The sequence below is a fragment of the Cucurbita moschata genome, unplaced genomic scaffold (assembly GCF_002738365.1).
Source record: "Cucurbita moschata cultivar Rifu unplaced genomic scaffold, Cmos_1.0 Cmo_Scf00024, whole genome shotgun sequence".
Taxonomy (NCBI): domain Eukaryota; kingdom Viridiplantae; phylum Streptophyta; class Magnoliopsida; order Cucurbitales; family Cucurbitaceae; genus Cucurbita; species Cucurbita moschata.
The window spans coordinates 168,118-189,727 of NW_019268540.1; the positions used below are offsets into that span (position 1 = coordinate 168,118).

General features: G+C 38.5%; 5 protein-coding genes across 7 annotated transcripts in view; 3 read left to right on the forward strand and 2 right to left on the reverse strand.

The window, feature by feature from the left end:
• Window positions 1–1,766, forward strand: part of LOC111461185 (hsp70 nucleotide exchange factor FES1) — a 4,841-nt gene extending 3,075 nt beyond the window's left edge. Inside the window, exons 4-9 of one of the 2 annotated variants that reach the window (XR_002713534.1) lie at window positions 205–332; window positions 411–569; window positions 652–837; window positions 1,084–1,290; window positions 1,379–1,494; window positions 1,537–1,766. Coding sequence is in view for 1 of the 2 variants with exons in the window: in XM_023104689.1 (XP_022960457.1) it covers window positions 205–332; window positions 411–569; window positions 652–837; window positions 1,084–1,290; window positions 1,379–1,399 (701 nt within the window). In the remaining variant the exon portion in view is untranslated. Of the gene's footprint in view, window positions 1–204; window positions 333–410; window positions 570–651; window positions 838–1,083; window positions 1,291–1,378 lie in introns of both variants that reach the window. The other variant, XM_023104689.1, reaches the window with a different exon arrangement.
• A 505-nt stretch (window positions 1,767–2,271) lies between these two features.
• On the forward strand, window positions 2,272–4,671 carry LOC111461184 (eukaryotic peptide chain release factor subunit 1-3-like). Of its 2 annotated transcripts, none has more exons than XM_023104687.1 (3): window positions 2,272–2,575; window positions 2,774–4,222; window positions 4,336–4,671. In XM_023104687.1, the coding sequence occupies exon 2, from the start codon at window positions 2,791–2,793 to the stop codon at window positions 4,099–4,101; it is 1,311 nt and encodes a 436-aa protein (XP_022960455.1). In that variant the 5' UTR covers window positions 2,272–2,575; window positions 2,774–2,790; the 3' UTR covers window positions 4,102–4,222; window positions 4,336–4,671. The 2 variants fall into 2 exon arrangements, with proteins under 2 accessions (XP_022960455.1, XP_022960456.1); XM_023104688.1 differs by having other exon boundaries at window positions 2,774–4,177.
• Window positions 4,672–5,949: 1,278 nt separating this feature from the next.
• LOC111461186 (U2 small nuclear ribonucleoprotein A') lies at window positions 5,950–14,208 on the reverse strand. The gene is made up of 8 exons (XM_023104690.1): window positions 13,967–14,208; window positions 13,847–13,887; window positions 8,400–8,529; window positions 8,101–8,306; window positions 7,624–7,797; window positions 6,788–6,838; window positions 6,511–6,681; window positions 5,950–6,316 (listed from the first exon to the last, which is right to left on the reverse strand). The coding sequence occupies exons 1-8, from the start codon at window positions 14,046–14,048 to the stop codon at window positions 6,311–6,313; spliced, it is 861 nt and encodes a 286-aa protein (XP_022960458.1). The 5' UTR covers window positions 14,049–14,208; the 3' UTR covers window positions 5,950–6,310.
• A 927-nt stretch (window positions 14,209–15,135) lies between these two features.
• On the reverse strand, window positions 15,136–17,493 carry LOC111461007 (cytochrome P450 87A3-like). Its single transcript, XM_023104429.1, has 8 exons — window positions 17,208–17,493; window positions 16,789–17,119; window positions 16,321–16,719; window positions 16,026–16,115; window positions 15,867–15,945; window positions 15,671–15,777; window positions 15,463–15,590; window positions 15,136–15,381 (listed from the first exon to the last, which is right to left on the reverse strand). Exons 1-8 carry the CDS (start codon window positions 17,423–17,425, stop codon window positions 15,291–15,293), a joined length of 1,443 nt encoding a protein of 480 aa, XP_022960197.1. The 5' UTR covers window positions 17,426–17,493; the 3' UTR covers window positions 15,136–15,290.
• A 1,115-nt stretch (window positions 17,494–18,608) lies between these two features.
• LOC111460661 (BAHD acyltransferase BIA1-like) lies at window positions 18,609–20,115 on the forward strand. The gene has a single exon (XM_023103873.1). The coding sequence runs from the start codon at window positions 18,626–18,628 to the stop codon at window positions 20,042–20,044; it is 1,419 nt and encodes a 472-aa protein (XP_022959641.1). The 5' UTR covers window positions 18,609–18,625; the 3' UTR covers window positions 20,045–20,115.
• The last annotated feature ends 1,495 nt before the right edge of the window (window positions 20,116–21,610 follow it).

The following is a 21,610-nucleotide window of genomic DNA, read 5'->3' on the forward strand; positions in this document are numbered from 1 at the left end:
TTTTTTTTTTTTTTTTTTTTGTTAAAGACTGAAAAGCACTCACTCTTGAAAAGAAATCTCAAATACATGTTAACATTCATGAAATATTCTTGAAAATTTCCTGCCACAAGAAGCTAGGACCTAACCATTTTCAGATGCAGTGTTTTTGGCTTTGTTATCATACCTTCTTTTACATTATTGAAAATTTGTATCTTTTTCCGGTAGATTTGGGCAAACTTGGGGGCCTTGCTGTGCTTATTCATGAGCTTAATCATATTGATCCTGAAGTTAGGAAAGTGGCAGCATGGATTCTTGGAAAAGCCAGTCAGAATAACCCTATTGTTCAAAAGCAGGTACTGCCTTACGCTGAGTGGAATTACTCTTATAGACCTCTTTGTAGAATTTGCCTCCAGTTACATTCTTATTGTCAGGTATTGGAACTCGGGGCACTGTCAAAATTAGTAAGGATGGCGAAATCTGATTTTGTAGAAGAAGCCATCAAGGCGTTTTATGCTATTTCCTCCTTGGTTCGAAATAATTTATCTGGCCAGGAATTATTCTATGCCGCAGCTGGAGAAACTATGCTTCAGGTGACCAACTGAAGATAAAAAGAGGATTGATGTGTCACTTTCATGATATATAAAAGTGACTGTTTTCTTATGGTCTCTATAGGATATTCTAAGAAACTCAAGCATGGATATCAGATTGCAAAAGAAAGCTGTGTTTTTGGTAAGTGATCTGGCTGAGACACAACTAGAAAAAGCAAATGAAGCTGAGAGGTCATTTTTTGGTGATCGTTTTTTCTTGAAGTCCGTGGTTGATCTAACCCATTCGAAGGACATTGACCTCCAGGAGAAGGTGGGTTTTTATTTGTCGGAGTCCTGCTGCACTTTAATTTGTTATCTTTTAGGCGCATGAACAGGAGCATCCTTATAGATTAATTGTTCATTTTGTAGAAGAAGCCATCAAGGTACTGTATTATTGTTGTTTGGCTCAAGATGTCTGTTTTCTGAGAATATTCCAAAATTTATCTGACATGTGCTCATTTGTAAATTAAGAGGTGTGGCCCTTATTCAAATGAAAGGTTTTGATGTGAATTTACAGGCCCTCATTGCTCTAAAGAACCTGTTGCTTCTGAGGACAACGAAAGCTCAAGTTTTAAGAGAATTTTGTGGGCTGGATGTTGCTTTGGAGAGGATGAGGGTGAAACTGGAGGTATTAATGGAAGAGGAAGATCACCGAGATTATGCCATGGATGTGGAAAGTCTACGAAACCAAGTGGAGTTAATTTTCCATGAAAGGCTGGGAAAGGTAGTTTCTACTCTGAGATTGATTAGTCATTGTAATGGTGAGTTATTAATCTGCGGGCAGTGGACTTAATATGATTTATTGTTTACAGAGGATGCAGGTTCCAACATGAACAGGAGGATGTTGAAATTTGATGACATGTACAATGCTTTCCTACTAACCTAGTCTGTTTAGCTACATCCTAGCCACAACCTTAGGGGATGTTGAAATTTTCGCAACAACGTAATATTGGGAGTCTTTTTTTTTTTGAATTTGGGTTTGGTTTATAGGAGTGAAAGCTGTTAAACATTGTTCATAAATATTCACAACTATTGATTATTGGAGAAATTAAAAGTTGTGAAAACAATGCCGACTAGATCCTTCCCAGCCTTCTTAGATTAGTCCTCATTCAACCAGCCATGAAATGAAGGATAGCCTTGTATCCCAACTGTGCTAACAAGAAACTCTATAATCAGAGTTGGAGATTACGTGTTCTATTACTTGAGTGTATCTAAAATGGTTGAGATGTTCTAAATAGCGTCTCAAACAATCACTGCCCTTCAATTTCTAGGCATTAATTGGCCCTAAAACTACTTGGTTGTTAATGCTTTCAACCAATTTTGGATACATTGCTTTATTTAACAATTCCTACCAAGGGAATAAAATGTGAATATAGATTGAAAATCAAAGACTCGCAATAAAAATAGGCCGTAAAAATAGCCTACGAAGTGTGTTATCACTGTGGCAAACAAACAAGATTTCAACGCAATTACAATTCTAATTTTATTTTTGTAAACAAAATTTCAAATTAAAGTTCATTTTTAGGTTAAAAATTACATCGAATTTAGGGTAAAAATTGTGAAATCCAGCAAAGCCTAAGATCCAGCTGAACTGACAAATTCATGGATAAATACTTCTCTTTGTTTTTTACCCCTCTTGGCGGTTATGTTTTAAATAAATTTGTTAATTAAATATAAAACCTAGCCGGCCAGCCCAACCCGACTCTTCCAGCCCAAGATCTTTTCCTCTGACTTCTGAAGAAACCCTAAATCCCACAAATTCAATCTTCGATCTCTCTCGTCCCTTCAGAGCAGAGTCTGTGGCCCACCATTCCTCCGGTTGCTTATCCAAGTTCGCAACTGCCTTCTTCAATCTCTCAGATCTCTCCCGGCGGTTCGAGATTTCTCTCGCTGAAATCTTCCGGCGGCATCTCTCAGGAGTTTCATCCCCGATTCTAGCGGCCGGTAGCGGCTCTCTCGAGAACACCCATCGCAGCGGCATATTTCTCTCTTGAACACCTATACCGCCGGTATCTTTCTCTCACTTTATGACAAGTTCTTGTGTTAATGAAATTATATGAAAACGTCCACTAGACCTTCTGGTGTAAAATCTTTTGTTGTCTTTCTTTGAATTTAATTTAATAAACTTGTCCTACAAAACCTCTTATGGAAACGATTAAAGTTTCTTTATCCAGTGCATCCTTCAGATCGTTTTCTTTTCCCCGCAGTATTCTCATTTATTGCAATGGCTGACGGTCATGAAACTGATAAGAACATTGAAATATGGAAAATTAAGAAGTTGATTAAAGCACTTGAAGCTGCTAGAGGAAATGGGACTAGTATGATATCTCTTATCATGCCTCCGCGTGATCAAATATCTCGTGTTACTAAGATGCTTGGTGATGAATTTGGAACTGCTTCGAACATTAAGAGCAGGGTGAATCGCCAATCTGTTTTGGGTGCTATCACATCTGCTCAGCAGAGACTCAAGCTGTATAGCAAAGTTCCTCCGAATGGGCTTGTGCTTTATACTGGGACTATCGTGACTGAAGATGGAAAAGAAAAGAAAGTCACTATTGATTTTGAACCTTTCAGACCTATAAATGCATCTCTGTATCTCTGTGACAATAAGTTCCATACGGAAGCCCTGAATGAACTTTTAGAATCTGATGACAAGTTTGGCTTCATTGTCATGGATGGTAATGGAACACTCTTTGGTACATTGAGTGGTAACACACGTGAGGTTCTTCACAAATTTAGTGTTGACCTTCCTAAAAAACATGGAAGAGGAGGTCAATCAGCACTTAGGTTTGCCCGTCTTCGGATGGAGAAGCGGCACAACTATGTCAGGAAAACAGCAGAGCTTGCAACCCAGTTCTTTATTAATCCTGCCACTAGTCAACCTAATGTTGCAGGATTGATACTGGCTGGATCAGCCGACTTCAAAACAGAGCTCAGTCAATCAGACATGTTTGATCCTCGTCTTCAAACAAAAATACTTAATGTAGTTGATGTGTCTTATGGAGGAGAAAATGGATTTAATCAGGCCATTGAACTGTCCTCCGAGATCTTGTCTAATGTAAAATTTATACAGGAGAAGCGCTTGATTGGAAAATACTTTGAAGAGATTAGCCAGGACACGGGGAAATATGTTTTTGGTGTTGATGACACACTGAAAGCTCTGGAGATGGGCGCTGTTGAGATACTCATTGTTTGGGAAAATTTGGATATCAACAGGTATGTTTTAAAGAATGCTTCCACTGGTGAGATTGTTATAAAGCACTTGAATAAGGAACAGGAGGCCAATCAGAGCAACTTCCGTGACTCCGTCACCTCTGCTGAGTTGGAGGTTCAAGAAAAGGTGGCCTTGCTGGAATGGTTTGCAAACGAGTACAAACAGTTTGGTTGCACACTTGAGTTCGTCACCAACAAATCACAGGAAGGATCACAGTTCTGCAGGGGTTTTGGTGGTATTGGAGGAATTCTTCGTTACCAGCTTGACATGAGATCGTTTGATGAGCTATCTGATGGGGAAGAGTACGGTGATTCTGAATAGCAATCAATCGATCACTCCCCGTTGCTGGTGCAGAAGGGGAATAAAGAGCTTGCACCAACGCCCAGGGTTCGCGGAGGTTAGTCTTGGTTTGAACAGGAAAATTTGTGAAGGCTTCATTAAGGTTTCTTTAGTTCCTCTCTATCCACGCTGATTCTTTTTTTGCTTACACCAAATATTGTTTTAATATACATATGTATTGACTCACATGCTTTGATCAATCCTGTCTACTCGTAGGGGTTTTGTCCTTTTGATCTGGATTTGGCGCCAATTATCTGATTTATCGTAAAGGATGGGTGCTCCAATTTTTAGCCATAGTGCTGCCTCTGTTCTGGTGGAATGGTTGCTGTCTACAGCAGATACTCGGTTACAAAAATATTTGAAGTACTGCAATAATATTCAATGCCGTATGTTCTTAACTTTTTGAATGTGTGTCATGTCTGACTGCTTATCTTTGCTGATAAACCATGTCGGTTGGATCTGAATGCATATGTATGTTACTGTATTTGAAGGTTGTTTGTTCGGTATGATTTTGGTACTCATTGATGCATCTAAAACAACATTTTTGGAAGCGGCAGGAAGTAGGCTACAAAATAGTTTCTGAAACAACATTTTTGGAGATGCATCTAAAACAAAATCTAAATCGCTACTATACTTGTTGTAGGTGTGTTTTGTTTGGAGATCTGAACTCTTTTAGTCGATATGTTCTGGTGTGTTTCTGTGAATTATTTTAAACTAATGTTCTTTTAGGGGCACCTAAATAATAAGATAATTGTGGTGGCCTTTTTAAGAGCTTAACTGGGTTATTATATTTTTTAGATTTTCTTGGGTTGATTCGTTTCTGAGAAACAAAAGTTCAGTTTGGTTCACTGTGTTGGTTTGGTTCAGCTAGAATTGAATTTGATTGATTATATGTGTATACATATTATCTTAAAGAAAGTTTAGGCTTGTTATTTAGGAAATCGTTTAGAAATCATTTAGAAGTAGTTTAATAAGGTTATCCAGTTCCTATGGTATGTAATTCGTATTTAAAAATTTATAATAATTTTGTAACAAATATTATTGTATTCTTTCGGCTTTCTTTTTGGGCTTATCCTTTAGAGTCTAGTGTCTCACAATCCACCCCGATTGGGGCCTGGCATTCTCATCTTCGTTGGCATTTGTTTCCCTTTCTAATCAATGTGGAATCTCAGTCCCCTTCGAGATCTAATGTTCTCACTCACATTCATTTCCCTCTTAGTCAATGTGAGATCTCACAATCCTTCCCTCCTCGAGACCTAGCGTTCTCAATTGCACTTGTTCCCCTCTCTAGACGATTTGAGATCTCATAATCCACTCTCCCACAGGCCAATGTTCTCATTGGCACTCGCTCCCCTCTCTAGAAGAATTGAGATTTCACAATCCACCCCCTTCAAGGCTCACCATCCTCGCTATCACTTGTTCCACTCATGTTGTGGTATCTCATAATCCACCTCACCTCCATTAGAGGCCTATTGTCCATCCCCCATCCGGACCGCTGATTCACTTTCCCCTCTCCCGCAATCCACCCTCGTTGAGGCTTAAGATCTTTGTTGTTACTTGTTCACCTCTCCAGTCGATGTGGGATCTCACAATCCACTCCTCTCAATGCCCACCTTTATCACTGGCACATCGCACAAGAGTGTGAATTGTGAGATCCTATATCGAGTGGATTGTGAGATCTCATATCAATTAAAGGAGGAACAAAACATTCTTTATAAGGGTGTAGAAACTTTTTCATAGTAAACTTAGGAACTTGAAAGAGAGCCCATGTCATCTCCGCTGATACAAGTTTATTCTATATTCGCAAAAATGTTAAAGTTGGACGAAAAAAGAGGTTAACTCTGCAAGTCCTGGAATCTAGGCCAAATATCCGTACATTTTTTAAAGAAGAAAAATTCCAAGCAATTACGAGTGTCGTAGATACAACATAAACCATTTCACGTCTCTGATATCTATCCATACATATATTTAAAAAATTCTTTACCCAAACAAGGAAAAGAAACTAGAAGGGAGAAAAAGAACCAACTCCTAAAAAAGAGGTGAAGTAGAGGTCTAACGTCCCCAGGCTAAGATGGGACATGCTTGGACTTCTCAAAAGTTCTTTAAAATGTCCACAAATCAGCCCAACAGGATCACCAATCGATGAAAGCTAATAGATGAGCCACCAAGTAGTACGAGCAACGATTATCTACTATTCCTACATAAAATTAACTGTATATTAGAACAGCTTAGCTATGTAAATAGACATGTGCTTGCGATAACAAGCTTTACCAGGAATGCGAGAAAACAACAGCACGAGGGGCGTGTATTAAGTTTACATGAGCTTTTAAAAAAATAAAAAAAATAAAACCGCACAAAGGCATCACTCATTTAGCATAAAAGTAGTGGTACCTGCTCCATAGGTGTAGATTCATCATTCGATTGTTCTTTTGCATCCTTGGATACATTTTCTTCATCTCCACCATCAGACATTGTCTTATCGTCTGTATCTTTTGTGGTATTTGTCACAGTATTATCTTCCAAAAGATTCAAATCTGCAGGTAGCTGACCTGACTTTAGTGCCTGGCAACAAAGAAGAATTCTTGAACGTTATGATTCTCATACTAACATTTAAATAGAGATCTTTCTTTTCCCTTTTTCCTTTTTTACAATAGAAAACCAAGCACACCTGTTCCAATCTTGCAACCTCTTCAAGAGTTTGGGAATTAACAATGGCCGCCTGTAGCATAGAGAGTTAATTGATCGCACAACATAATTGGAAACATAAGGTGGTCAAACACTCTTCTACAACTTTTTTTAATTAGAAACCACACAAGGGCTTGCAAAAAAACAAGCCCGCCAATAAAAATATCCACAATTAATAACAAAGTCGGGTCCCACCCAATTTATAAAAGACCCCCTAAAAATTGATTATTCGATTTAATTTCTTTAATTTTAACTGATCACTTTTGTTTAAAAATAAGAATCAAGAATAATTGATTTATAATTAGAATAATTAGATTCTAGAAAATAAATAAAATTCTAAATTATATCCTACAAATTTTATTTCTACATTCTAAGTTAAAGGATAATTCCTCCCATCTATGACTGCCTTGAAGAAAAATTGACCACCTTCCACCTCCAAGTTATAAAGTTTAGCTTCAAAAGGGTGTGAGAACGAGGATGAGAAGGAATCGAGAGAAGAAAATGATTTACACAAGAAAGAGACAAACTCAAGATAAAAAACACAAGACTCTCCAACCTAGAATAGAAAGAGCTCCTTAGACCAGAGAGAGAAGGGAGGATGAAGACCCATCGATAACCACCTTGTAATACTTTTTTTGTGAGGAAATGATAATCAATTGTAAAAGTTTTGGAACTTGCCCTCTTCCCAGACAAGAAAAGTAGCAGGCCCTAAATCTCAACAAAGTTAAACAGTAAGAAAACAGAAGATCTTGACAACTTGCAAACATATGTTTCAGTGAAAGAGATTCTTAAACTTTAGATAGTATAGAATGTACACACCTTAATAGCTATAATTTGCTCCGGTGTTGGTGCAGACATGGTTGAAGTTTGTTTCTCCTCCACAGGTTTGGAAGCATTCTCTACCTCACCTGGAACAAAAGTCTTCACAGATTCCTTTTTTGCCTCTTCTTCAACTTCTTTTGATGAAAATAAATTCCTAGCCTCCAATCTCTCCTGCCATTGACGTTAAGAAATGAAGAGATGTAGGGGGCATGAGATATCTATTAATGTATCGTACATGAAAGTAGGTGGTTTCTTTATTTCTTTATTTTTTTATCGGATGAAGTCTAAGAATTTACGAACATATGTAAAGAATTTTATAATAGAGAACCATTGGCTAAAATTTTTAAAATAACTTCTTAAACCAAAATAAAATTGTTTAAAATTGTTATCGAATGAAGTTTTAAGAATTTACAAACATATGTTAAGATACAGCCATTTTATCAATAATAAGGTTTGAATGCAGGAATAAGTTACCTTGTTTCTGACTTTCTTGAAATCAAGCACCCGGAGTGACCTTAACTTGTGAATGACATACAATCTATAGTTTGGCTTCTTCGTAATATTGTTGTCTAACAAACTAAGAAACTGAAGTTTTGGAAGGGACGCCAACGGGTCAATCTCTACCAAGTTCACAAGTCTGTTGTTCGTAAGAACTAACGTGTGTAATTTTGGCAAGAACTCTGACAAGAATGAAGAAATAAACTTTTTTAGAACACTTACTTCAAAAAACAAGATTGCTAAATAATCCTATAAAAGCATAATGGAAAGCTCACCTCCAATATTTGGATTAATACGAGTGATTCTATTATTATTGATCAGCAATGTGCCCAATCGATTAAGATATGGCATATTTTCCAGCTTTACAATCTCATTATCAGACAAATCAATGGCATCAAATTGGTCCTGAAATTTATGGTCAAGGAAATCTAACATTATATGGTTACAAATAAAAGAAAACCAAGAGTAGACATCACTTTTGGGAGAGCCAGATAAGTTAACAAACTTTTTATCCTCATACAACCAGCAAAAGGAATGGGAAACTTGGGGTTTAGATGAGAAAGCACCTTCAAGTTAAGAATATTAATGAAATTTAGTTAAGAATATTAATGAAATTTAGCGCACTGTGTGAGGGTGCCACCTTCTTGATATATTCTGTCCAATTTAACAGGAGATGGGGGCATTGGTTTGTCAAAAAGAAAATGAAACTTCGGTCCACCTTTTGATATTTTGTGGTCTTTTACTTCTACTTTAAGGCACTCTAATTCTCAAGCAACTTAGTGGTGTGCTGGTGCACCCCTCCCCCACCCACGCGCACGGACACATACACTCACCACAAGGTTGGAGGCCTCGGTGCAAATACACTTTTGAGTTCTTTTAACAGGAAACCCTTCTAGAGACTTTTGGTGGCAGCATTTTCTTTTCTTTGCTTCCTTTTTTTTTGGCTCTTGGAAAGGAAGAATAAGGTGAACAAACACAAGTCCAACTCAATATTGCAAGAGACTTTGGACTAAATCTTTCAAATAAAGGATTAAGGAATATCATTTCTATTCAATTGAAAACAAAGTACTCAAGGGTAGTGAGAAATCAACCCTGGAAGCTTGAGACATAAGAATGAGAATGTTATTTACAAAACTTAAATTAAGGTTGTCACTTAATCAAGTGGAAGTGGGCTGCCGTTCCAGAGTCCCTATTTCTTTAGGTGGATTGAACATGGGATACCTGAGACACAATGAAGAAGCCTTACTGATAAGGTGGCTATGGAGATACTTTCATGAGGAGGCTTTCGGTGAAAAGTTTTATATAGTAAATATGGTTCTTATCCAATCAGGTGATCCTGGAGGTGACTTTTAGCCATGGAGTTATTGAAACTACAGGCTCAACTAAGTTTACATGAGAGACATAATTAAAATATATATATATCAGAGGTCATTTTATTGATGATTGAAATTTACAAAAGGAATGTTAATCCATGGTGTTTATAAAAGACCTTCCCAATTTACTATGAGCGAGGGATAACTATAGGAAGTAAAAATATTAGACAGTTAACACCAAGATATAGCTTGGTAAACAATATTGTCGAAAAGTTTTGTGTAAGTCCGTGTCTTTTCTGCAAATATTCTCTGATTTCTTTCTTTCCACAGATTTCTAAAGAAAGTCATGATGAGGTTTTTTCACAGTAGGACTTTTTCATTCTAGAAAGGGTGGTACGTTAAGGTCATGTCCAATAGATCTTTTACCTCCCTAGGAAATGTGAGATGTCATCTGAATATATTGAGAATCGTTGTTCAGAAATACTGAGCATATGTGCATTGCATAAATAAGTGGTTCACTTTTTTTCTTGCATAATGGACACCAATTTGGAGAAAGAGTGATGTAAGACATTCTTTTTTTTGAAGATTTTCACTTGTGATAATGGCTTAATGTGCTATTTCCCAAAGGAAGAACTTCACCTTTTTAGGATGATGTCTTTTCCATACTGTCTTTGCTAGCGTGGGATTTATTACTTCTACTTTCCCCCATGTTCATCATCAAAGATTTTGGAGAGAAGACCCCGTCAGCGCTGGGGAGCCAAGTCAGTGAGTCTGCTACGTTTGACAATACCACAGGGGCAAGGACAAGGCTGAATTCGGCCCATTCTATTGCTTCATTATCCTTTAAATTCCTACCGAACTTTAGGTCCCAGAATTTGTTGACAACATTCCACGTTTCTTTGATTGTGGCTTTTTTGCTATGAGAGAGCCTGTACAAAAGTGGATACCTCAGGGCTAGTGTGGTGTTTTCAATCCATGGGTCGGTCCAAAATGATGTGTTTCCTCCATCACCCACTCTATGGCAAGTTCGGTCGATCATGTTCTTTATGGAAGAGGCATCTGCCAAGTCAGAAAAGAGGATTGTGTCGTCTGCGAACTGAAGGTGGTTTGATGGTTAAGCCTTCATTACCAATTTGAAAACCTTTTATCTGCCCTTCACATTTTCTTTTGTCAGTCGGCCGTCCATTACCATGATGAAAAGAAGAGGGGACAGTGAATCTCCTTGTCGGTGATCCCGAGTGGCATAAATCTTCCCTCTCAAACTTCCATTGATGATGATGGAGAAGTTTGTGGATGAGATGCATCCTATTATCCACCTTCGCCATTTTGAGCCAAAGCCTTTTGCCACAAGAATGTTTTCGAGGAAAGTCCAATCAACTTTGTCGAAGGCCTTTTCCATGTCAAGTTTGATGGCTATACCTTTTTGTTTCTTTCTTTTCCATTCATCTATGAGTTTGTTTTCCATGAGGGATGCATCGAGAATTTGTCACCCCTCTACAAAATTTGTTTGTTGCTCGGTTATTGTGAAGGGGAAAACCTTTTCAAGACATTGTGATAATATCCTTGCTACGATTTAATATAGTCCTATCGTGAGACTTATGGGACGGAAGTCTGCAACAATGTGGGCATCCAGTTTCTTTGAGATTAGAAATATGTATGTTTCGTTTAGGTTTCCAATGATAACTTCGTTTCAGAAAAAAAAAATCTTGGAATACTCTCAAGATATCCGCTCTCGTAAAGTTCCAACATTTGCAAAAAAAAAAAAATCTGAGATAAAAGCATCCGGTCCTGGAGTTTTGTTGAGCCCAGATGCTGAATCGCCTTCCCCACCTCTTCTTCGGTGAAAACAACATCGAGGGAGGCAGCTTGCTGATGATCAATATGACTCCAGCCAAGATCATGGGGAAATTTGTAGAGGGCATTGTCTTTTGTACATAAGGCCGTGTAAAAGGACACAAATTCTTAGACAATTTATTCTTCATTTACTAAACTTCTGCCTTGTGTGGATAGAATTTCCATGATGGTACTCTTTCTAAATTTTGGTTATCAAAAGAGGCCACTTCTGTTTCTTTTCAAAATAATTCTGTCCCAAATACCCAAGGAGCTCTCATCAAGAATCTTTCCGAGAGAATCAATGGGGTGTAAGCTTGAGGAGAAGATTGTTTGCTAGAAAATTAAAGAGAGAATTTTTTTTTTTTTTTTTTTTCTCTCCCTTTTAAGATCACTCTAGTAAAGCCAAGCATTGATAAGGTAGATTGGTTTGGAAACTCGATTCAAATGGCCTTTCTCCTCATATGTTGGTTAACCTCAAACTAAACTCTAATTAGTCCAAGTTGTGTTCTACTTTCGTGGAACTCATTTGGGAAGGTAAGTGATGTAGATAATCCTATGATAAATCTGTAGGTAGCCGTTGGAGTGGTTTGGTTCGTTAGTTTCGGTTAAGAGTTATGCTAGTATAAATACTACTCTTGCATATATGGGGAAATTCAATAAGAGTTACTCCTATTTGGTTTACACCTGTAAGTTCCCTAAACAGGTCCAAGTTTATTTTATACATATATATATATACTCTATAAAGAATTGAACATTCAATAAGAGAAAAAATTGAAGGAATATACAAGCATTCAAAAACCACCACTTACAAAAGGAAACCGCACTAAAGAAATAGGCTTCAATCAAGTAAAACAAGACATAAAGATTAATTATAGAACAGTCTCATCACGGAAGTTCAAAGAGAAACATAGAACCTAACAAGGAACCACACTTCACTAGAATCTCTCTCAACCACTCTAAAGTATGACTTTAAGGAAGATGTAACAAAAATGTTGTTCAAATTACCCTAAGATAAATTCGAGTTGCAATTAATGCAAACATTAGAGAAGAACCAAGCTTCATTTATTCTTGGATGGTTGCAAAATTTGAGTGGATGATAATTTAGAGTTGTAGTATTTCATGAATATATTTTAAGGCTTTTTATTTACTTTAAGGTTACATTTACACGGTGGCTACTTATGATCATAAAGTATGAAAATTACAACCCTTGAAATGTCTCATAGAAGGTCAAGGGTTTTTTTTTAATACTATATAAAGCCATGTATGTTGTCTGCGTAAAGTAGACTTAAAGAATTTAGTAAAAAGAGCATTTATGCTTTCTTTTAGTCGAGAGTTTTTTTTTTTTTTTTTTGGCAATTCTATGTAGGGTAGTGTTGCATGCTTAGAATCATTCAAGCTCGACTTGATCAATCTTACTTGTGGAGTGATCGAATCTCAAACAAGTATTCTATCCCTTAGACATTCGATCAACAAGGTAATCGAATCTTACTTTCCCTTGGGATGATTCTCTATTGCTTCGAGACTCTTAGATATATTTAGATCTAAAGGTCTTATTATTAAAAAGGTTGTTAAATCAAATTTCCAAGAGTTACAATCATCTGGAATGAAAAAAAATTGATTTGAGGGTTTTAGCATTTGTGAACTAGCGGTTTGCATATCCAAAGCATTTATGAGAGTTCTTAGATTCACCTAGCTAGGGTTACCATATCAACAAGTCTCGCAACATAGCATAGATCCTTGCCTACAACAAAGCATCTCCTTCTCCCAAGACAACAGATGGGAAAGGAACTGTTCAATCATCTCCCTAAGACATTTGTTTTTACAAGACTGAAATCCAAACACTTCAAAATAGAGGTTCCAAACAACCTGAGCAAAGTTGCAACTCTAAAAAATATGGTTAAGGTCTTGTTACTCAAGATAGAATGCAAAGGAGTCCAGTGCTTTCTATATCGCATCAAATCTCAAATCTATCACTTATGCAGAAAGGATGTGAAAACTATGAACCACCTCTTCATTCAAGCTTGGTTCTCTCTAAAGAAACGTTGACCCCAACCTTTGCTTAAAAAGGAAACCGAAGACGAGTTTTCAGAAGTACTTCCAGGTCAGCGGTTCTATGACAAGGCCATAACTCCATAGAAAAATGATATTCGGGCTCAGGTTCTGATAGTTGTGGTTAAAAAGAACAATAGGACACTCGGTAAGACAAATTTAAATTAGTTAATGAATTTTGGCATCATATGGCTGAAAATCGGAGTCTTTTGTAAAATGAAACTGCATTGAACCTTCAAAATTGTACAAGTGATCGTAGCAAAACAAGAAAATGAAAACTCACACCGAAGGATTTTCACCAGCATGTAAGGAAGACGACTTACCAGAAAAACAATTAACCCCATAAAATAGCTGGTAGGAATTTAATTTGAAGTTTAGACTACAACAAAACTAACCCGAGAGGAGAAATAGTATGATGAAGTTAGGTACGATCATAGCAGGGTAAAAACACTCCGGAATCGAACTTGACAGATCTTGGTGTTGCACAGATTTAAAACAAGAGAAATAAAGCGGTAGAAATCACTCACCTCGGTGGCACCTAGGTTTTCTATAACTGCTATCTTGTTTCCTGGAGACGAGAAGAAAGGAGTTAAGAAATGCGTGGCCGAGATAGGGAAAGAAGTAAGAGTTGAGAAAAGACAGACAACCTCGAAGGTCCAGTTCTCGCTCCTTAATGGCATTGAAGAAATGAGGGCTTTTCCAGATTAAATCGACTGTGAGTCTCACCATGTTCTTCTGAGTTTAGTTCACTGGACGACGACGACGACGACGGGGGTTTAGGGCTTTAGGGCGAGTGTGAGTGAAGGGAACGCGTCGGCGACAAGCGACATCAAAGGCAGCGCAGCGTGGATCGAAAGAAGACTCGACGTTCAACTTTCAGACCGAGCCAGCGCCTTTATGGATTTCCAGACGGCCCAAAATAAATTCACATTTGGGCTTCTCACTTGGGCGAATTTTGGCCATAATATTCTCAATTAAAATTATTAATTTTATTTTTCAGTTTTTTCAAAATTTGTTTTGAGTTTCTCATTATACGATCCTTTGCCCAGTTGACCAATTTTTGTGTTACTCTCCCGTTTATTTATTTATTTTACTATATTTAATTTTCTTCCATTAGTATTATTAGGATTTTTTTAATTTTAATAATTTTAAATAATTTCATTTTACTTGCTATATTTTGAGCCTTCATCCTTATTTCTTTACCATGATAATTTGTTCCTTTATTATAATAGTTTTGTCTATCATTCTTTTTCATATATACTTAAATTTATGTACCGTTTACTATTATAATTATTTTCTATACCTTTTGTACCTGTGAATAATATGATGTTCGAGTAGAAAATGAGTACATAGATTAATTGAAATTGTATTTGAATGAGATGAATTTTGAGAATATATAAATACTATTAAAAAATGTTTAAAATACTTTACTATTTCTAAAATCACTACAAACATTTTTTTTTTTAATTAATCTTGCTTAACTTTCCTCTACAATTAAGGTTATTTTGAAAAACAAATGGAAAATCGAGATGCCGACATTCGAGGAGGACTCAAACCCTCACATTCTTTAACACGTGGTAAGCCTGAGATTATGATGGTCGGCTAGGCGTCTATATCGAGTGTCTAGCCTAGTTTATATGCACTTTGACTTAGTCTAGCACTATCCTAACTTAATTCATTCTTTCCAACCTTTTTATTATTTTTGTAGGAGACAATATGAGTATTAAATTGTTAGTTAGTAAGCAGCTTTTGAGTATTGTGAACTTGAAATGGTGCTAAATGAAGATAGTGGTGTTAAAAAAAGAAGATAGTGGTGTTCAAAAAAGAAGATAGTGGTGTTCAAAAAAGAATTCACTTGGTACCATCCAGCTTTTTATTGACCAAAACATAGTTAACACACAAAAACCAGAGAATCAAAGTGGAGTTGGTCGAAACCAAAAGAAAGCATTTTTCATCCCATGTCAGACTAATCTAAGCCTTGGCTTTGAAGCTGATATGAAGCCCATCTCCAAATTTCAGAATAGGACTTCGAGAAATGTCTCCTCCCTTCACCTTTCTCCAACTGCACCCAACAAACCCGACTCGTCTCAGAATAGAACACGAAAGTATTTCGAATTTGTATCTAGTGGTTCGTAAAATATACCTGTACTTAGTGAGCAGAGTGTGGAGGAAGATGGCCATGAAAACCCTGCTGTAATCTGCCCCAGCGCATTGCCGAGATCCTCCTCCAAACGGCTGCAAGTTCTTCGAAATTGAGTGTTGGTCTAGGTCCTGCAACAATATTACAAACCAATCACCTGCATATCATCCCTTCCTACCTATAACCTGTCCTATAATAGTCCATAATATACCTTCCACCGCCATGGGTTGAAGTCCAATGGATCCTTGTGGGTGCCAGGGTTCAAGTGGAGAGCTGAGTTTGCAACCATAAGCGTCCACCCCGCTGGAATTGTATATCCTACACAGCATTTCCACCACCATTTCAATTCATCACTCGTCTAAAAAGACTCTCATTATCAACACAATTGTAAATGACCAGCTTCTTACCTTTGATGTTCAGGTCCTTTATTGTTCGCCGCAGTAGAAATGGCAGTGCGTTTGACAACCTCAGAGTTTCATATATAACCTATATGCACAACCCTACATCTTTAGGAACCAAAATAAAGTAGTGTTTATAAACTTAATTTTCGAACCGTAACTTCCTACTTGAAGCGTAAATGTCATTGACTTATACTCCTCCCAAGTGATGGGAGATTCTGGATCCTTCCTCTGTTTAAGAAACGCTTCATGCTCGGCCTGCCGATCAGTTAAATTGTGTTAAATAAGAGTCAAACAATCCACAATTATGCAGGCAGAGTGTTGTAATGGAAGCGAAAGAAATATCGATCACACTCACACACCCACAAACAAAAATTACACCCACAAACAAAAATTAAACATAGAGACACAGAGCCTACGTTGGTAGCAACTAACACACTCCACCGATGGATTAATTACTTACAGTCAACTCCCGCACCACAGATGGATTCTCTGCAAGTAGCTTGAGCATCAAGGTGAGCGATCCGGACACCGACCCACTAGCGAATAAAATTCCGAACAGTAAATTCACAACGAATTCCTCAGATAGAAATTGTTCGCTGCCAATGTCGCGCAGGGCCTGATCAAGAAAATCCCCTCGAGCATTAGCAGCAGCAGCTTGACGCCTCTCCTTGACAAGATCCTTGAACATGTTGACCAGCTTCTTTTGCGCCTTGAGACATTTGTTGTACTTCGTTCCTGGCAAGTTCAACGGGACCGCCATAAACCCGTCTGCTAATGTGATTAAGCTCTCGCTGATACTCTCGCTCGACTTCTCTGGGTCATATCCGAACATCACATCCGCGTTGAAATCGTATAGCATCTGGTTGGTTGTCGGGGTCAGTACGTGATGTGGAAGACACCATTTTAGCAATTAAGATGCGAAACTTACAGCGAGAGTCCCGTGCTGCATTTCAACAGACGGACGGCTGGACCACTGGACCAGAACCTTGTCGACGCATCGCTGGATATCAGCAAGCAGCTTCGTCTTGAGACTTTCGGAGCCAAAGTGGTTCAAAGTGATACCTCTGAGGTACTTATGAATCACGCCGCCCGCGGTTGTCCTAGTGTCGCCGTCTTGCTTGAGCACCTTGGAAATGGAGTCCAAATACCAGAGCTCCACCGTCTTCCCTTCTTGAGCGTAAATGAAACTGTTGATTTCAGGGTCAGCCGTAACCACAATGGATCGACCCACCAGACTGGTCCGAAATATGGGTCCATATCTGTAATAATTCAAACTCGAGATTAATCAAACATCTTATTATAATAACAGTATAACCCAATACAAATCTCCTCCGCCCACCGCCTTACTTCTGCACTCTCTTCTTGATAAAGGGAGGAAGGTCCAGAGTGTTGCCGGAAGCTATAAGCTGAATGGTCTCTCCGATGAGAGGGAAGCCCATGGAGCCCGGAGGAAGGACTCCATTACATTTAGGATTTCTCCACCTGTAAACCAAGTGGGTCAAAAGTATTATCACCACTGCTCCGATGGCTAATCCCGGCGACCACATTGATAATTGGAGCTCCATTGACAGCTTTCTTGGTAATCACAGAAGCTCCAGAACTTGTGCAATGCTTTTAACAACAAATAATGCTATAGGACCGTCGGAGCATGCCCACGTGAAACATGTCAAGTAAGTTGCTTCTCGAATTTTGTTTAAAATAAGAAAATTGCATCTAACTACGATGGACAAAATCATTGTCCAAGGTTTGCCTCTAGGCGCCAGCATCGTGATTCACGTTTTCTACTACATTACAGCAACGGCATTGGATATCCATTATTAATTTAAGAGATATCTTTTTTTTGGGAAAGCTCAAGACAAGTCACTGGACCTTATGCTCAAAGTGGACAATATTATACTATTGTGGAGATCCATGATTCCTAATGTTAGAATCGATACCAGTTGTAGCTCTGATTCCAGTTGTTAAGATCGCTCAACAACCCACATTCGATCAAGATGAACACAAAAACCAGAGAAAAAAATTCAAGAAAGAATATTAGCTAAATGTTTTATTAATGGTACTAGAGATATTACAGAAAAGGAAGAAAGTAATAGGGTATATATATGGTTTCAATTTACTAGAATGTAGCTTCTAAAGATTTAAACCTACTAGATATAATCTACCAGGCGGTGTGCCAGTAAGAACGTTGGGCCCTGAAACGGGTGGATTTGGTGGCAGTCCAACATCGATTGGAGAAAGGAACGAGTGCCAGCAAGGACGCTTGTCCCGAAGGTGGGTGGATTGTAATGTCCCACGTTAGTTGGGGAGGGGAACAAAACACCATTTGTAAGGATATGGAAACCTTCCCCAATAGACGTGTTTTAAAGTCTTGAGGGGAAGCCCAAGAGAGAAAGCCAAAGAGAACAATATCCGCTAGCGGTGAGCCTGGATAACAAGTATATCTCTACCAAATATTTATCAAATATGTGATCTTTATAAAATATCTTTCAAATATATCTGTACGTCTAGACACCATGCTTCATATTCCAACACCGAGCACTAACTAGCACTAGCCGCATAAATTAGTAAGCAAGTGGTTAGGGCGTGCATCACGTGGTGATGAAAATTTTATGAGCGGATGGATCTATAATGAGCCAAATCCACTCATCAAGGAAGGAAAAAGATTAGATTTTTGGGTGGTGACACACGTGATACATGCCAAAATTTTGGCTTTAATATGAACAACTCTTAGATGCGAAGTTAATCAGATAGTGCAGCTAGGAGAGATGGCATTGAGTGTGAAGATCATTAGCGAGGAAAAGATCAAACCTTCCTCTCCAACGCCGGAAACCCAAAAGCATTTGAAATTCTCCTTCTTAGATCAGCTAGCTCTGCCTGTTTATGTACCCGTCCTTCTTTTCTACGCTCCAGGCGGCGATGACAATCAAACATCCAAGTCCCACCTCCTGAAAGCTTCCTTATCCAAGGCATTAGCCCAATACTATCCATTCGCTGGCCGAGTTCAAGACAATAATGTTTCAATCCATTGCAACGACGAGGGAGCCATCTATGTGGAAGCCCAAGTCAACTGCCGTCTCTCCGACGTCCTCAATCAACTCAACGTCGACTCACTCAACCAATTCCTCCCTTTCTCCATCGCATCCTCCGACTCTGCCAAAGCCTGCATTCTGCTTGTCCAAACCACGTCGTTCCAATGCGGTGGCATGACAATTGGCTTGCTCATGTCCCACAAAATCACCGACGCCTCATCGATTAGCTCCTTCATCAACACCTGGACTGCCATTGCCGTGGCAGGGGATGATTCCAACGCAACAATTTCTCAACTCCCACTTCCGGAATTCATCAGCGATTCTGTTTTGCAACCGCCCCAGGATCTCCAAGTTGCAACGCCCACGTCAGACACAGGAATCCACGCGAAAGGCGTGACGAAGAGGTTAGTTTTCGAGGGATCCAAAATAACAGCTCTCAAGGCAAAGGCAGCCAGTGCCAGAGTGGAGCAACCCACACGTGTGGAATCTGTAGCTGGACTGATATGGAAATGCGCCATAGCTGCATCCAAATCAACTTCCGGGGTTTCAAAGGCGTCTGTGCTCGGCCAAGCCGTGAATCTCCGGAAAAGATTGGAGCCCAATTTGTCGGACACGTCGATCGGGAATCTGTTGGGGTTCATCACGCCGGAAACGAAGGCAGGGGCGGTGGAGGAGATAGAGTTGCAGGAGGTGGTCGGTTTGTTAAGGGAAGGGATTGCGGAGTTTAAGAAGAGTGGGTATAAGAAATACCAAGACACGGAGGCTTATCTGGAGTTCTTTAAAACGATGACCGACCCAGACGGTCCGTACAGCAGCGACAAGAATTTCTACTTGTGTAGCAGCTGGAGCAGATTTGGATTTTACGAAACTGATTTTGGGTGGGGATGTCCCGTTTGGTTCATCGGCGGACTTTCCATGTTCTCCAATTTTTTCTTGCTGATGGATACAAGAGATGGGCGGGGAATTGAAGCGTTGGTGACTCTGAGTGAAGAAGACATGGCTGTGTTCCAACGCGATGAAGATCTGCTCGCGTTTGCGTCGTTCAATCCCGACGTCATTCAAGTCGCGGACTCGAAGGGATCAAGCAGAGTGTGTGAAGGCAAAAGTACATCGGAAGTCGCCGTCGGCTCCGATGTACAAGTCCTCAGCGTTTGAATTTTTGAAATCGTATTATTCCAGCTTGATTTGTTGGTTGTCGTTACTCCGCCGCCAAATTAATTTCAACCTTCAGAATGTTTTGCTTTTATTTACGTTGAACTCTAATTTATCTTTAACAAACGTAATTAAAAATAGTTACCCAAACGTCTAAAGGCATAACCAAGAAACATTTTGAAATTATAAAGTTAAAAATGAAGTAATGAGAAAAAATAGACCATATCAACTATGGACTTAAACTTTTACAAATGTTATTAGAGTTAAGTTTCATACCGTATGCCAGTGAGTATGTTGGACTCTCGAAGGGGTGGGTTGTGAGATCTTACATCGGTGGGAGAGAGAACGAAGCATTTTTTTTTATAAAATGCGTGGAAATCTCTCTAATAGGAACGAAGCATTGTGAGGTTGACCTTGATATGTAACAGACCAAAACAGACGATCTCTTTTAGCTATGTGTTTAGGTTGTTATAGATATTATCATTTTTTAGCTTAGTCTTGGATTTTCAAAAGGTCTCATACTAAAAGAAATATATACTAATGATTTTTCTTTTAGTTAACTAATATAAGACTCCAACCATTTTAATTCATTCTTGATTGAGATAAGCCAATATCAAAGTTCGATTCAAAGAAATAGAATTCTCTATTAGTAATGACAAAATAAGAATTTAATAGGGAGAAGAACGTTATCATAGCGTATTCAAAATGCTTACATAACCAATATTATTAAAAGTCTCAAACTTTTTTATAGTTATGTTCACGGTTAAGTAGGCTAAAAGATTTAAGGTAGGAAAGGTGAGAACATAAATGAGACCTTATGGTAGGTTATTTGGGACGAGTTAAACATCCTTCCTTTTGACTTAACTTTATTCTTTGCATTGAAGGCACAAATTTTTAAGGATTTTTATTTCATAATAGTTCCCAAAAAATTCGTAGTGAACCCATCTCTCTGCATAAATGAGTAATGATTTTACACATTTTCTTCTTATTTATGATGACGTTTTGATCTACTAAACTGTTGAAGACTATTGGGAAGAGTCCAACATTAGCTAATTACGAAGACGCTCATAGGTCACTCTATTGGTATGAGATTTTTTTAAAAAAAAATAATCATTAGAACTTATATTGAAAAACGGGTGAAAGAGAAGAAGAAAAACGTGGATCACGAGAAGTGGATGAATTTTAATGATTTTAATATACATAGATTATTGGTATTGTCAATACAAATGTGGAATATTTCATCGGCATGTGAGGTGGTGGTGGTGGTGGTGCGGCTGCTGCTATCCTCCAAAATTGAGCGTGTTTGTTTCCGCCACACGTGATGCACGCCAAGCCACTCCCTATTGGGGCGAGTCCATCAACTCGGGCGAAGCGGATCTTCGTGTCAAGCTGCAACTCGCATTGATGTCAAGTTAGACATCGGGGCCATTTCTAGGGTTTTAGTACTCTTATCTTTTATTATGATTGTATTCACCCCACGTGATACACGCCAATCCATTTCAGATCCCAAATTACCATTAATTTACTACTTCGAACTTAGTTAGTTAGTTATATATATCTATATATATG

Excerpts from the sequence above, each read along its gene's own strand:
- LOC111461184 (XM_023104687.1), top strand. The coding sequence starts at position 2,791 with ATGGCTGACGGTCATGAAACTGATAAGAACATTGAAATATGGAAAATT.
- LOC111461186 (XM_023104690.1), bottom strand. The coding sequence starts at position 14,048 with ATGGTGAGACTCACAGTCGATTTAATCTGGAAAAGCCCTCATTTCTTC. Across the intron at positions 13,888-13,966 it reads GCGAGAACTGGACCTTCGAG|GAAACAAGATAGCAGTTATA; the intron begins GTTGTCTGTCTT and ends TCTCGTCTCCAG. Across the intron at positions 8,307-8,399 it reads TATTAATCCAAATATTGGAG|AGTTCTTGCCAAAATTACAC; the intron begins GTGAGCTTTCCA and ends CATTCTTGTCAG.
- LOC111461007 (XM_023104429.1), bottom strand. The coding sequence starts at position 17,425 with ATGGAGCTCCAATTATCAATGTGGTCGCCGGGATTAGCCATCGGAGCA. Across the intron at positions 16,720-16,788 it reads TGCAGCACGGGACTCTCGCT|ATGCTATACGATTTCAACGC; the intron begins GTAAGTTTCGCA and ends ACAACCAACCAG. Across the intron at positions 15,382-15,462 it reads ACTCTGCTCACTAAGTACAG|TTGGAGAAAGGTGAAGGGAG; the intron begins GTATATTTTACG and ends TGTTGGGTGCAG.
- LOC111460661 (XM_023103873.1), top strand. The coding sequence starts at position 18,626 with ATGGCATTGAGTGTGAAGATCATTAGCGAGGAAAAGATCAAACCTTCC.